At 44.5% G+C, this 14,707-nt stretch overlaps 2 protein-coding genes across 3 annotated transcripts; one reads left to right on the forward strand and one right to left on the reverse strand.

Moving 5' to 3' along the window:
* Nucleotides 1–1,756: 1,756 nt before the first annotated feature.
* Nucleotides 1,757–11,282, forward strand: LOC134082194 (uncharacterized). 2 transcript variants are annotated; one of them, XM_062537839.1, is made up of 9 exons: nucleotides 1,757–2,349; nucleotides 2,821–2,913; nucleotides 9,112–9,292; nucleotides 9,410–9,486; nucleotides 9,581–9,761; nucleotides 9,846–10,094; nucleotides 10,201–10,372; nucleotides 10,469–10,617; nucleotides 10,716–11,282. In XM_062537839.1, exons 1-9 carry the CDS (start codon nucleotides 2,080–2,082, stop codon nucleotides 10,883–10,885), a joined length of 1,542 nt encoding a protein of 513 aa, XP_062393823.1. In that variant the 5' UTR covers nucleotides 1,757–2,079; the 3' UTR covers nucleotides 10,886–11,282. The 2 variants fall into 2 exon arrangements, with proteins under 2 accessions (XP_062393823.1, XP_062393824.1); XM_062537840.1 differs by lacking the exons at nucleotides 1,757–2,349; nucleotides 2,821–2,913 and adding an exon at nucleotides 8,761–9,022.
* A 108-nt stretch (nucleotides 11,283–11,390) lies between these two features.
* LOC134083469 (P2X purinoceptor 7-like) lies at nucleotides 11,391–13,041 on the reverse strand. The gene is made up of 4 exons (XM_062539794.1): nucleotides 12,705–13,041; nucleotides 12,423–12,492; nucleotides 11,836–11,990; nucleotides 11,391–11,547 (listed from the first exon to the last, which is right to left on the reverse strand). Exons 1-4 carry the CDS (start codon nucleotides 12,824–12,826, stop codon nucleotides 11,391–11,393), a joined length of 504 nt encoding a protein of 167 aa, XP_062395778.1. The 5' UTR covers nucleotides 12,827–13,041.
* Between the last annotated feature and the right edge of the window lie 1,666 nt (nucleotides 13,042–14,707).

Genomic DNA, 14,707 nt, shown 5'->3' on the forward strand with positions numbered 1-14,707 from the left:
CTATAATTTAGGACTTTTATATAACAGTCCGCTAAGGCCCATATAAAACAACTGAGAAATATTATTTTATACATTAAATATGAATTGGAAATACAGTAATGCCCGTCCCTGTGTGTATGTGTGTGTGTGTGTGTGTGTGTGTGTCTGTGTTCAAAAATGCAACAAATGCATTTCCAAAGTAACTTGACCTGCAAATTATTGTGAATGTGGCCGCACATCTGGGCATTGAGCCAAAAAGTAAGTTGCCTATATGTAAGCAAGTAAGTAAGTAAAGCAACAAAAAATGCACATGGTGGGACCAAGTTATTGTAAAGAATTATTTATTTTTTTGGTCAATCCATCTTGATGCTGCTTTAGGTAGAGCTTGTATTTATCAGGTTGGTAAGGGATAGTTGTAATCTATCTACCAAATTAATCTGGTAGCTAGCACATCAGCTAGCTCTGCTATCAGTATGGATGGTTAATGTCGGTTACTTTCCAATGAGCAATAAAATGCCAGGTATGTAGATATTATGTTTATATAGTGGATCAATACAAATAACATTTGTTTGAGCTCCACATTCATTTGACTATATTGGGCGTCTAGTTCAAAAACATTTTTCTACACGGGAGGGCTACCCCTCCTCTGACCGGTATTTTGGCAACTAGTGCCCTGAATGAGTTTGACTCAACCATAATGGCAGCATATCCTCCACTACATACCTGGTTTACAGTTAGTTCAGTTTTGGTCTTAGACTAAATGTGTGGTGGGGACAAGCTTCAGTTGTTTAGGTTTTGTGGCACTGTCTCCTTTTCCTTTGGTGATCTTGGCCACTAATTTCGTGGAAGCATGTATACTTTTTAAAGATGTTTAAGTACCCTAAGTGCTTGGCACCGTCGTGGATAGGCACTTTTGCCCAGGGTATAGTGTGCACATCACGGTTGCATTTGAGCCAAAGACCTTCCTTTACTTTCTTGGAGGGAAAAGTAATGGCTATACTTCCATTTACAGAAAGCTACTTTTGGGTTATTTGGGATCGCCTTCCTGTCTCTCATTGATTGACTGGCTTGTGTTGCTCGTTGTGTGTAATCACAAATTCCTTGCAATGTTTCAGCTTGTAACACAAACTGCTCCTTACCTCGAAATCAGAACACATCTTAGCCCTGAGGACTAAGGACTAAAGACTCAAACACTTAATTGATCAAAGGTGCTGAGTGAGTGAGTGTGTGCGGCCACATAGGTTCAGATATGAATGCGTTTGAAGAGATCACATGTTACCTTGGTGGCTGTTCCAGAATAAATAACCAATCTTTTCCAGTTAGGGCTCCGAAACCCTGGAACAGCCCTTACAGCATTAATTCTGTGCCGTCAGCATCAGGCTTTATATCTGCCCTTAAGACACACTTGCCAAATAGCGTTCCTGGATTTTTTATTTTAGGAATATGTAATTTACTACATATTGTTTTTCACTACTACTGTCTATTCTTTGTGCACAGTACATAAATGACACAGGGTACTGTACAATGTATTTAAATCATTTTAAACCTATTTAAATTAGTGTCTCTGAATGTTTTGCTGTTTTTAGCACTGTGTGGAAATAAAATCTTGAAAAATACTATGTAAATAAATAAATAAATAATAATAATAATAATAATAATAAAAATAAAGTATGGTATCCTAATAATTATTATAGTAAAAATAATAATAATAATAATAATTATTATTATCATCATTAGGCTATCATAGTCTACAGAGCTGATTAAAGGGGCACTATTATGCTTTTTCGTTTTTTCCTTGTCCTATTGTGGATTACACAGCTTTTGGTGTATGTAAATGGTCGGCAAAGACACAATAACAAAAGTAACCACTAGGGGGGAGTAAATGAATACCGCAAACAGACATTACTGCGCTGCCTAGAAACGGCTCGTTGCGAATTTCAGCCGCGGCTTTATTTTAGTTCCGGTACGAGGTGACGTAACCATGTACTTTTGCTGGGAGTAAATGGGACAGCGTCATCAGATGATTTCACAATCAGTCAGAGTAGCCGTTCGATTTCGTGTCTTGTAGCAAGCTAGTTTAGCAAGTTTAGGTTTTCAGCAATGGGTCGAAGATGTTTTCTGCGTTGTGAAGGGGTGTCTCCCTTGTATGCCTTGCCAAAGGCAGAGCCTTCACGTACCCGTTGGCTTGATTTTATTTTTAATTATATTCCTCTAACTTTACCGATCATTTTCCTGTGTCCCCGTCATTTTACGGATGACTGCTTCACCAACCTGCGTTTGTTCAGCACTGGATTTGCAAAGATGCTAGCTCTGAGGGAAAATGCTGTACCAACTTTATGTGGCCCCATGGGTGAAGATGTCCCTCGACATGTAAGTTAACCTATTGTGATATTAACAAAAGTTGTTGTGTTGTGTGTAAAGTTAACGTTAGTTAGGGTAATTAACCCTACAAGTTTGCAAGCTTAGATTAGCTAACTAACGTTAGTGTTCGCGAGGCTGACCCGAGTTGGCGGTCTGATTTGAACTTGCCTCAGCTAAATCTCAAAAGCAAGTTATGTGTTTTAATTAACTAAGGTGTAGTTAGCTCTGATCGTAAGGCTACCATGGTGAAGTAGAGAGAATTATGTCTGTAGTCTTGATGACTAATCTTTCACTGGTGTAGATCAATAAATTAGTTTTTTCGCGGGGATCCGTCAAGTTCTAAACGGTCTCATGAATTAACGTTAGCTATGCGAGGGGAACTATTTGGTTAAATGGCTAACGTTAGCGTTCCTGTTTAAGATGTTAACTGTTAGGTTGTATACAATTATTTTCGTAACATATTTGGTCTAATAATTACAGGACTCCAGTGCCCCATCTCTCCCCTTCCGACACGTCGGATGTCAGACCGACTCGCCTCAGCTTAATTCGGCGGGAACCCAGACGAGCCACACTGTGGGAATGCATTCTGTGGCTGTACAAAGTGCGCCATTGAAGACGACTTCAGTCGGCACACAGTTGTCCATGGGATCGCTGAAAACGGCACACGAGAAGCAAAGGTATATAGCCACTGAACGTTGTTAGTGTCAGAAACAAATGTGGATATTTATATATTTGAAAATGTCTTGTATTGTGTGATGTACTAGTTGTTAACCGAGGTCTACTCTTTTTGTAATAAGTTTGTTTATATTATTCGTAGGTATCCAGACAAAGGTGCCTCTTTTCAGTTTAACAGACTCACTACTGGCGTCTACGCCAGTAAAGGGCCCAGGCTGCCGACCTAGCAAGCGACCACGGCTTGAGCTGGAGGATGAGGAGATGGAGGAGAGTGACTCTTCAACTGAATTTCTTAAGGAGCCTCTGGACTCGACTTACAACCCTGGAGATTCTGTACTTACAGAGGAATCTGACATCTCGTAAGTTTATAGTATTGACTGTAAAGCAATATTGGCTATGATTCATCATACACGGGACATGATGGTACAATGTCCATTGTGCCATTGGATGGTAACAACATGAGTTGCCTTGATGTTGAGAGTGGCGTGGGGTCATGGGGAAGATGTTAATTTTGGGACACATCATCAGTAGTGTACCTTTGAATCAGGGGGTGTTTCGGCCTTTCAACACTAGACACCCTCATCAAAGGTGGCCAGCTACAGGTGGATCAAGCCTGAGCTTGTGTCCCATGCCCAATCGCTGGCCCACGGGACTATGCATGGCAGGGACGTCCTCTCCCCTGAGTCAGGCCTAGATCTGACCGCATACCTTGTTCTCTCCCTTCCTGGAGAGTTCTGGAACTGCAGGTGGGAGGTGATGCTGGGGTGGGGGTGGGATGGGGGATTAGTGAATGGGTTCTGAAGATGGGAGATGATGTTGGGGTGGGGGGTGGAGTGGGGGATCAGTGAATGGGTTCTGAAGTTCTTTGAGCCCAGCACTGGTCCCTCCTCTTCAACCATATCCACTGGCTGCTTCTTTCGGCTGTTTCAGAGACTGATTTAATTGTCTGTCGCAAAGTCAGACCTTGGATGCCCAGGTGTTTGAGCAGCCTAATGGTGGATGATGCCACAAACCCTCTGCATCCCACCTCAACTGGATAGACATTTGTATGCCACCCTCGTTGTTGCGCATCTGCAGCTAATTCCGTGTAGCGCAGTTTCTTACGCTCATAGGCCTCCTCAGTTGAACTCTCCCATGGGACTGTGAGTTCAATGATGTTAACAGCTTTGATTGAGGGGGACCAGAGCACCAAGTCTGGCCTAAGGGTGGTAGCTGCTATCTCTGGTGGAAAAACTAGTTGCTTCCCAATATCAACCAGCATCTTCCAATCCCGGGCCCTTGCTAGCTTTCCGACTTCTGGCTTGGCTGGGGGGTGGTTAGGCTTAGTTTGTCCCTCACGGATAAAGGTTGGCGCTGTGATGGAGTTGACTAACCTTATGGGCAAGGAGTTGATAGCTTTCCTCTTGGTCTCAAGAGCCGCTGCCAAATCCTTGAGAACCTGATTGTGCCTCCAGGTGTAGCGGCCCTGTGTGAGGCTGGTCTTACAGCCAGTTAGGATATGTTTGAGTGTTGCCGGAGTTGGGCAGAGGGTACAAGTTGGGTCTTCACCATACCACACGTGGAGGTTCTTTGGAGATGGGAGCACATCATAAGTAGCTCTGATAATGAAGCTGATACTGCTTGCCTCCATTTCCCAGAGCTGCCTCCAGCTGAGCACCCTTCTCTCCAGGCCTTCCCACCTCATCCATTGTCCCTGTTTGGCTAGGGAGACGGCTTTTGCGTTTCTTTCTGCTTCCTCCTGACGGCGAACCTCCTCCACCACCATTTTCCTCCTTTCTGCCGATGACGCCTTCTGCCAAGTTGGTTTACTTGGCACAAGGCCAAAGCCTCCTCTCCCCAGTTGGACATGGCCCACAATGTCACTGTGCTTCAGGGCTGACATGGCCTGCTGTGCCGCAGCGGATGGTGTCCATTTCCGTCCAGTCACCAAGGCTGGTGCAGCATTGCTGATGGTCTGATCCCTGGAGTCCCTCAATGTCATCAGGAGCCTCACTTTAGAGCACTTGTACTCTTCAGTGAGGCCCGTGATGGGCAATTCAAGGACCCCCTTTCCATAAAGGCTGATGTTGGTCAGACAGCGTGGGACACCAAGCCATTTTTTCACATATGAAGACACAGTTCGCTCCATCTTCTCCACAGTTGTTATTGGGACCTCATAGATGGTAAGTGGCCACATCACTCGAGGTAGAAGCCCAAATTGCAAGCACCAGAGTTTGAGCTTCCCTGGCAGAAGAGTCTTGTTGATGTTTTCCAGACTGTTAGTCATGTCCTGTTTTATTTGTTTCACTTGGTCTTTGTCCCTGAGGCTTGCGTTGTACCATCTGCCCAGGCTCTTGACAGGTTGCTCGGACACCGTTGGTATGGGGTCATCACCAATACAGAATCTCACGTTTTTTAGCTCTCCCTTGACTATTGAGATGCTCCGTGACTTGCTTGGTTTGATTTTCATCCGGGCCCACTTGATGTTCTCCTGCAGTTTACCAAGTAGCCGCCTGGTGCACGCTGCAGTAGTGGTCAGAGTGGTCATATCATCCATATACGCTCGGATGGGTGGCAGGCGGATCCCGTTCTTGGTTCGTTCGCCCCCCACCACCCATTTTGAGGCCCTGATGATAACCTCCATTGCCATAGTAAAGGCCAGGGGCGAGATTGTACAGCCTGCCATGATGCCTATCTCTAGGCGAAGCCAAGATGTTGTGAAGTCCGCTGTTGTGAAGCACAATTGCAGGTCTTCAAAATAGGCCTTCACCAGTGTAGTGATGGGTGATGGAATATGGAAAAAGTTGAAAGATTCCCAGAGCAGGTTGTGGGGGACGGATCCAAAGGCATTGGCCAGGTCAAGAAAGGTGACATGGAGGTCTCGTTTGTCCTTCTTTGCCGCTTGAATCTGGTGCCAGATCATACTAGTATGCTCCAAGCAACCAGAGAACCCAGGAATGCCGGCCTTCTGTATAGATGTATCAACATATTTATTCTTCTCTAGGTAAGCGGAAAGCCTCTGTGCAATCATGCTAAAGAAGATTTTCCCCTCAACGTTCAGAAGACAGATTGGCCGGAATTGACTGATGTCTGATGCATCCTTCTCCTTGGGAATTAACACCCCTCCAGCCCTTCGCCATGCCTTAGGTATTATCCCCTTCTGCCACACTATTCTCATGAGCTTCCACAGATGCCGGAGAACATCTGGTGCATTCTTGTAGAGCTTATACGGCACCCCATTCGGCCCAGGGGCTGATGCTGATCTTGTACGCCGTATTGTGTTCTCCACTTCCTTCCACTTTGGGGGGCCAGTCTCCAGGTTGTATTCAGGAGGCTGAATAGGTGGGATATCATGAGGGATCACGAGCTGCTCGTGCCTTCTTGAGTCATGATGGACCGTTTCCAGATGTTTTTCCAGCTCCTGTTTCGAACTTTTCAGGATTCCGCTTTTGTCCTTATCGAAAAGGCCTTTAACGAACTTGAAGGGGTTTTTATAGAACTGTGCTCTTGTGTGTTCCTTCCTCTTGCGAAGTTTCCGCAAGTTCTCCGCTCTACGCAAGGTTGCAAGTCGGGATTTGATGTCCCCCTGGAGTAGCATAAGACCATCCCTAGCTGTATCAGAGGCCTTCTTCCACTGCTTCCTCAGCTGTCTTCTCTCCCTGACCAGTCTTTCGATCTCTTGCTGCCTCCTAGATTTGACTGGTGTTGAAGTTGCCTTGCTGTTTCTCTGTTCCTTCACTCCGAATCGCTCCTCTCCATACTGATAGATGATGTCACCCATCCTTTCCAACTTTTTCTCTGCAGTGCCCACCTGTTGTTCCAGGATTTTTATCAGGTCATGGTTGACCGTTTCCCACTCTCTTTTTTCAACAGCTTTGGGCCACTTCACTCTTGGTCTGTGCCCTTTGATCTTCTCCTCCTTAGGAGGCCTCTGTGGCTGGGTAGGCTCCTCCATCAGCATTTCTGTGCTTGTATCCTCCTCAGTGGCAGGGGTGTTGATGCTCTGCGAACTTTGGTTTTTGTCCGGTCGCTGTGCTTCAATCGACTGACTTGACTGGGTACTCCGTAAGAAGTACTGGTCAACGGGAGGCCCTTGTCTCTGCCCCCTCAAGCACCCTCTCTTTCCTTGATGGGTCCTTAGCCCTCTGAATGATGTTACTTTCGCCCAGCCACAGGGGCACACCTGAAGTGAGAGTCCTGTTGCTGTTGTGGTCATCTCATGTGCTGTGTTCTTACTCGTAGTCATGTCCATTCCAGGGTCTGTGGCCATATTGTCAGTCATTGAGCCATCTTGCGCCCCCGCTCTCGCAGGCTCTAGGGGTATTTTTTCCTGTTCACTTTCTGTAGCACTTGGCGGGTGCCTCCAACAAGCTGAAACAGCGTTGGAGACTGCCGTCATGGGTAGCTGGCCCATGACAGCCCCAGTGGGGTCTATTCCCTCCAGTCAGCTGTCTCTCCATGCTGTCACATAGACTTTCCTATGTTGTCAGCTGTCCTTTCACAGCGGTCACTGGACGGGTCCAGATATTCAGATTCATCATACACGGGACATGATGGTACAATGTCCATTGTGCCATTGGATGGTAACAACATGAGTTGCCTTGATGTTGAGAGTGGCGTGGGGTCATGGGGAAGATGTTAATTTTGGGACACATCATCAGTAGTGTACCTTTGAATCAGGGGGTGTTTCGGCCTTTCAACACTAGACACCCTCATCAAAGGTGGCCAGCTACAGGTGGATCAAGCCTGAGCTTGTGTCCCATGCCCAATCGCTGGCCCACGGGACTATGCATGGCAGGGACGTCCTCTCCCCTGAGTCAGGCCTAGATCTGACCGCATACCTTGTTCTCTCCCTTCCTGGAGAGTTCTGGAACTGCAGGTGGGAGGTGATGCTGGGGTGGGGGTGGGATGGGGGATTAGTGAATGGGTTCTGAAGATGGGAGATGATGTTGGGGTGGGGGGTGGAGTGGGGGATCAGTGAATGGGTTCTGAAGTTCTTTGAGCCCAGCACTGGTCCCTCCTCTTCAACCATATCCACTGGCTGCTTCTTTCGGCTGTTTCAGAGACTGATTTAATTGTCTGTCGCAAAGTCAGACCTTGGATGCCCAGGTGTTTGAGCAGCCTAATGGTGGATGATGCCACAAACCCTCTGCATCCCACCTCAACTGGATAGACATTTGTATGCCACCCTCGTTGTTGCGCATCTGCAGCTAATTCCGTGTAGCGCAGTTTCTTACGCTCATAGGCCTCCTCAGTTGAACTCTCCCATGGGACTGTGAGTGCAATGATGTTAACAGCTTTGATTGAGGGGGACCAGAGCACCAAGTCTGGCCTAAGGGTGGTAGCTGCTATCTCTGGTGGAAAAACTAGTTGCTTCCCAATATCAACCAGCATCTTCCAATCCCGGGCCCTTGCTAGCTTTCCGACTTCTGGCTTGGCTGGGGGGTGGTTAGGCTTAGTTTGTCCCTCACGGATAAAGGTTGGCGCTGTGATGGAGTTGACTAACCTTATGGGCAAGGAGTTGATAGCTTTCCTCTTGGTCTCAAGAGCCGCTGCCAAATCCTTGAGAACCTGATTGTGCCTCCAGGTGTAGCGGCCCTGTGTGAGGCTGGTCTTACAGCCAGTTAGGATATGTTTGAGTGTTGCCGGAGTTGGGCAGAGGGTACTATGGTTACCAGCTATACAATACTGTTGCTATTATTCTAGAAAACCCAATTTGAAAGCTAATATTATGTTTTGTTTCTGCTCTGTTAGGTTTGAGACACAGTCCATACATGATGAGGAAAAGTATATTGTTTTTGAAAGCTGCCTCAAACAGCTGTTTGAAAACTGTCCCGTGTGTAAGAAGGGTTGTAATCTCCAACGTCGAAGGATGGGAACTTATGTGGCTTTCAGTCAGCGGTGTCCACACTGCAGTTACTTCAGAGACTGGGAGAGTCAGCCCATGGTTGGAAGTACCCCAGTCGGCAACTTACAACTTTCGGCTGCGACCTACTTTACTGGGACCTCCTTCATCCAACTGGAAAAGGTAAAAATGTAACCATTTCAAACATGCAAATCTCACTATTGATAGACTAAACCGGTCTTCAGCGCCTCTTATTTGCCTTTTCTTTAAAGCTCTGCAAGGCCATGCAACTGCAGATATTTCGGTATGACACCTTCAGAAGGCATGCAAGGAATTACATGGAACCGGCCATTGTTCACAAGTGGAAAATGGATCAGCATGATAATTTCCAGCATCAATTGCGCCTTGGTGGCGTGGTTGCAGTGGGAGGAGACATGAGGGCTGATTCTCCAGGTTTGTAGAAATTTGAAATAGTCTTGCAAGTAAATAATTAGTTTGCATTCTGAATCATATGACATTCCTTGGAGGTGTGCTGAAAAGCTTCATGCATTCCAATACATATATTTTTAGGGCACTCAGCAAAGTTTGGCAGCTACTCACTGATGAATCTGGAGAGCAACACTATTATGGACATCCAACTGGTTCAGGTATGTTTCTCTCTTTAGATTTGTTTGAATTTAAATCTTTAAAATCTGTGATTTTGTCTCATGTTTTTTGTTTGTAATGACCTGTAATTACCAGAGCAATGAAGTAGGTGGCAGCTATCACATGGAGAAGGAGGGACTGAAAAGATGCTTAGATCACCTGGAGTTGAATGGATTGAAGGTGGAGTACATTGTAACAGACCGTCATCCACAGATCCAGAAATTTCTGAGGGAACGCAGCTTAACTCAGTTCTATGACGTTTGGCACTTTGAGAAAGGTAAATTGTCTTTCTAATTCATATCCTAAACTTTGAAGTAATGAATTAACAGATCGTCATATAATTAGTGTGTGTGGTAAATAGGTTTGTCCAAAAAGCTTGAGAAAGCTTCGCACAACGAAGACTGTGATGTCCTGAAGAAGTGGCTGCAGAGCATAAAAAACCATGTCTACTGGTGTGCCACATCATCAAGCACTGGACCAGAAAAGGTGGCAAAGTGGACATCACTGCTAAACCACCTACAAAATGTTCATGTCCATGAAGACCCCATTTTCCCCAAATGTCTGCATCCTGACCACGCCTCAAGGGATCCCAATAAATGGCTGCAACCTGGTATGTGCAAAATTAACATTACTCAGAAAATCAAGTGTTACATTTTTCACACATTGTTATGATTCAAGGGGTTAATATTTCATTGTGTGTTCTTATTTTACTGAAGGGTCAGTTGCACTTCACAAAGCTGAGAAAATATTGCTCAACAAGAGAGTCCTGAAGGATGTAGAGAAACTCAGCCACCATCACCAGACCTCATCACTGGAGTCTTTCCACAGCCTGATACTGCGTTTCGCACCAAAGAATGTAGTTTTCCCCTTCATGGGAATGTTGTGCAGGTAATACACAATGTCATGATTTTAAAAGTTAGGGATTGACATAACTGTCAGTCATTTCATGTATTTAATAATGTTGCTGTGTTGTTGTTCCCATAGGTTGTATTTAGCAGCAATGCACCACAACGAAAATGCTACACGGGAACAAGCCACAACGTCTACTGGACAGGCAGTTTTCAAGGTTGTTTTTCCAAAGTCGAAGAAAGGGGAAGGCACTGTGAAGCCCGTGAAAACAAAACCAACCTTCAGTAAGTTTGTAAAAGATTTTTTTAAAACACACATAAAACAGTTTACAGATTGTTATGGACACATTTTTTGGATTTGAATGCTATACTGTGTGTTCTAGACTATGTACGTGAACTCATGAGGCTGCTCATGCAAGAAGTTTTTGAAGACCCCACATCATTTGCAGAGGAAATGAACGCCATCCCCATCCCTCCAGACCTCTCAGCAGAATTTCCCAAAACCCCAAAGGCTGAGCTGATTGCCCGTCATGTCTCCCGCTTCAAACAATAGGTAGTCTGAAGCCTGTGTAATTACCAGACGGGAACGGCTGACGTATTCACTGCATCACTCTTAAATAACTTTACTTTTTTAATGTTTTAGTTTTATACTCTATGGAAGTTATACACTATTGTCAACAATGTTTACATACCTACAAATGACATAAGAATAATGCTTTTGTTTTGTTTAGTAAGAGCTTATTACAGCTAAAGTAACTTACTATTCCTCTGTTCTGTGCCAAACAGGTCAATAATCATATTTTGTAAATGTTGTAGATAATATTTTATAGACTGCATGGGTTTAGACACACAGGCTCTAGGCCTGAATCTTCTGACATGCACATTACAGTTACTGGCACATGTCTCATTTGTCTTTGTACCTAATAAAGAACATAAGACAAAATAACGAACTACTGTTTAACAAGTGACCTTGGCATCATTGTTGAGTGCTGCATGGACAATACTGATTCAGGAAGCGATATGTGTTATCCAGTCAGACTTTTATTTACGAAACCGATTCAGTCAATAGGTGGTCTGAAGCCTGTGTAGTCACCAGACTGGAACTTCTGCCGTATCCGCTGCACCACACATGATGGGATGACAACCCGACGACTACGTCCTAAATAACCCCAGCACCAGCTTACAAAGCTGCGGTAGGCAAGATGCCTGAAACCCCTGAGAGACAAGGAACAGAACTCTCAGTTCAACGATTTTCAAATGAAGTGTTTAGTTCCAAAATGCTGTATCCACCATTTTAATGAAATTTCGTCACTCACATTTTGTTTTGGCATATAATTTCACTAGAACTGTAAATGGACATTGTTATTGGATTTGTCTTCACTCAATCAAAACAAATTGACTTATTACCTGAAATACTTAACTAACATGCCTTTTTAATATTTTAGTTTAATTTTCATACTCCAACTTTGTTTTGATAAGAGTTTTATAGTCAAAATAACTTACTCTTCCTCTGTTCTGTGTCTAACAGGTCCAAAATCATATTTATAAATGTTGTAGACATTTTGCAGACTGTATGGGTTCAGACATACAGGCTCTAGGCCTGGATGCTCTGTCATGCAGATCATTGGTACTGGCACTTGGCCCATTCGTCTTAGCACCTAACAAGCAACAAGATATAAGAATGTGGAGACTATTGATTCAAGAAGCAACATACGTTTTCCAGTCAGACTTTTATTTACAAATAAATGTTATCACTGATTCGTTTTTTACATAATTAGTACAACACAGTATGCAGCTGGCTGAGACTACAGTGAATTGTATCATTACAACAGAGATATTTTATTAGCTTTTTGAACATAACGATGACTTAAGTATGCAGCTGGCTGAGACTACAGTGAACTTGTGAGATCATCTTACCATTACTGTAGCATGGTAGCGATGTTATAAACATGCGTGATTAACTAAACGTTTTTTGTAGTAGTACGTAAGGGGATGTTATGCTAGGCTAGGGTGACGAGATCATTCTCAACAAACGGTGTAGTAGCTTAGCCCATAGATAGATGGCTAGCCTGAAGTTGCGTCAGCTTTACCTTTGCGATTTCCCTGCAGCAGATGTTCTCCGCTTCAGTGGGCATAGTGGTACAATTCCCACAGGTGCACCTAAGTAACAAAGATGTTATAAGTTATAACTGGACAAACAAACGCAGTTTGACACACTTATATTCCCTGTCAGGGAGGCAAATAAAGCTTGTTGTCGAGGCTTGAACAGTAGGCTACGAGTATGGGCTAAGACAGACGCTAGAGATACATTTCGTAAATCAGGTGTGGGTAATACATTACTTAATTACATAAATAAATAAACAAAAACTTACCACAGTGAAACGTCCTGGCCCAATCGACGACCAGCATCGTCCTCGTCAATGAGTTCATCAGCTCCATTGTCGCTTTCGGGGTCGGATTCTGGCTCAAATTGATAAGGTAGCACTGACGCCATAATAGCCTACTGTGTAAAATGTGTGACGGGACGTCTTTGTCAGCACCAAGATTCTAAGTGCCTCAAAATTCTCAGCAACTGAGCGTTTCACATAGGGGTTGCATACTGATAGACATAAGAGGAAAAATAATTTGGCCGACGACACTTCAACGCTGTAAATCAATTCCATTAGACCTAACAGATTAAATAATAAACAGTAAATAATAGCATAATAGTGCCCCTTTAAGCAAAACCAGAGCCATATATAGATGGCTCTGAGCAAAACCTCATCAGGCATCATCAATTATGACATCATGCTAATGCCTATGACATCATCGGCTGAGAGTTCATCTTTGAACATTCAAAGAAAACATTTTGTCACTTTGACACAGACTGATGAAGAGACAGCACTGAGGAAAGCATTCTTCCTGCTATTGCTTCTTTTTTATACAATTACTTCACAGTTTCCAATTAAAGCAAAACGTAAGAAAGGGCCTCAAATGGAGTCCCGTGGATGCTTCAGGGATGCCCTGAGGTCTGTCTGGGCCAGCATCAGGAGCATGGTCAGGCAAAGAGGCACAAAACAACGCCGCAGGAACTTGCGCATTAGCAAACTACAGGCCATGGAGAAGATGGACCAGAAGTGGAACACGGGACTGAACAGAAAAGTTCCCAAGTCTGGATCCAACACCTCCAACCAGGAAAGGGGAAGAGAGCAACTTGTGGCCGCTGGATGGAAGCCGAAGAGGGGAGAAAGCAAACTGGTGAGGTGCAAAGTCCAGGAGAAAATGGACGTCACCCTGCAGGCTTTCCAGGACTCAAGGAAACCCCTGAAGGTCCAGCTGAGAGCCCAGAGGTCCCACTGTCGGGGTGACATGGAGGACGTAGAGAAGGAAAAGTCCAACCAGGACCACAAGACTGGTGAGACCAATCCCCTGAGTAAAAACAGGAAGAGTATGAGAGACTAAAGTAGTGTAATTCAGCAGTGTTTGAAGTGACGGCTGACCGAATATTTCCATTACCATTTCAGTAGCCTGCTTGCCCCTGAGGGGAAAAAAGGCCTGCAGCCCGAAATGGCAGGATGTGATCCTGGGATGGACACCACCAGTCGTCCAGGAAAACATGGAGAAGTGTAAGTGAACTTGAGAAAAACAGTAAAAATAGAATAAACGATCACGTGGAATGCTTTAGCGTAATTCAGCAACTCTGTCTGATCTTTTCTACAGGCTGTGTACTCCTGTCAGGCAAAAAGGCCTGCAGCCAGAGATGGCAGAACATGATCCTGCATGGGACACCAGCCATCCAGGACAAAACAGAGACACGTAAGTGAAATAGTGGACCGGAATCAACACATTTGAATTTCAGGATGGTTAGGTTAATGTTTGGGCTGAGACACTTGTTCATTTGTGAGACAGTCAGTAAATGACTTGGTCTTAGAGCCTCAATCATGAAGCATGTTTTATATTAGAATACTGAAAAACTGGACCTGGAATAGAATTGGAATTGGAACCCAAGCTGTACCATGTAACTGATAAGTTTTTGGAATGAATGCATTTTGATAGGCACCGAGTCCAACAGCCCGACTGTTCCTGAACTGGGCAATGATGACTTGGAGGACAAAGTGCAAATTGAGAACAAAGAGAAGGGAGATGTGCAAGGTATGTAGCTGCTCGAAACTCAAATGAATAACTTTGTAACAGAGTAAAACAGAAATATTACAAAATTACATTTAGAAATTAATAGCTATTAGGAAGCCCTATAACCCAGGATACAGCAAAGTTGAATTAATGCATGTCCTCTTTACATTATGGCACAGGATCTGTTGCAGAGGATGAGCACCTGCCTCCATTTGCAAGACTTGATGCTCGCAATGATGCATCAGAGGACTCCATCTCTGTCTAT

Source organism: Sardina pilchardus, chromosome 6 (assembly GCF_963854185.1).
Source record: "Sardina pilchardus chromosome 6, fSarPil1.1, whole genome shotgun sequence".
Lineage (NCBI taxonomy): Eukaryota > Metazoa > Chordata > Actinopteri > Clupeiformes > Clupeidae > Sardina > Sardina pilchardus.

What these genes read in the sequence shown, in the direction of transcription:
- LOC134082194 (XM_062537839.1), top strand. Translation starts at nt 2,080, where the DNA reads ATGGGTCGAAGATGTTTTCTGCGTTGTGAAGGGGTGTCTCCCTTGTAT. An exon ending in GAACCCAGACGAGCCACACT is followed by an intron (nt 2,914 to 9,111) that starts GTGGGAATGCAT and finishes TTTTCTTTAAAG; the next exon opens with CTCTGCAAGGCCATGCAACT. An exon ending in GAAAACAAAACCAACCTTCA is followed by an intron (nt 10,618 to 10,715) that starts GTAAGTTTGTAA and finishes TGTGTGTTCTAG; the next exon opens with ACTATGTACGTGAACTCATG.
- LOC134083469 (XM_062539794.1), bottom strand. Translation starts at nt 12,826, where the DNA reads ATGGCGTCAGTGCTACCTTATCAATTTGAGCCAGAATCCGACCCCGAA. An exon ending in GGCCAGGACGTTTCACTGTG is followed by an intron (nt 12,493 to 12,704) that starts GTAAGTTTTTGT and finishes TTTGTTACTTAG; the next exon opens with GTGCACCTGTGGGAATTGTA. An exon ending in GCTGCAGGGAAATCGCAAAG is followed by an intron (nt 11,991 to 12,422) that starts GTAAAGCTGACG and finishes GTTGCTTGTTAG; the next exon opens with GTGCTAAGACGAATGGGCCA.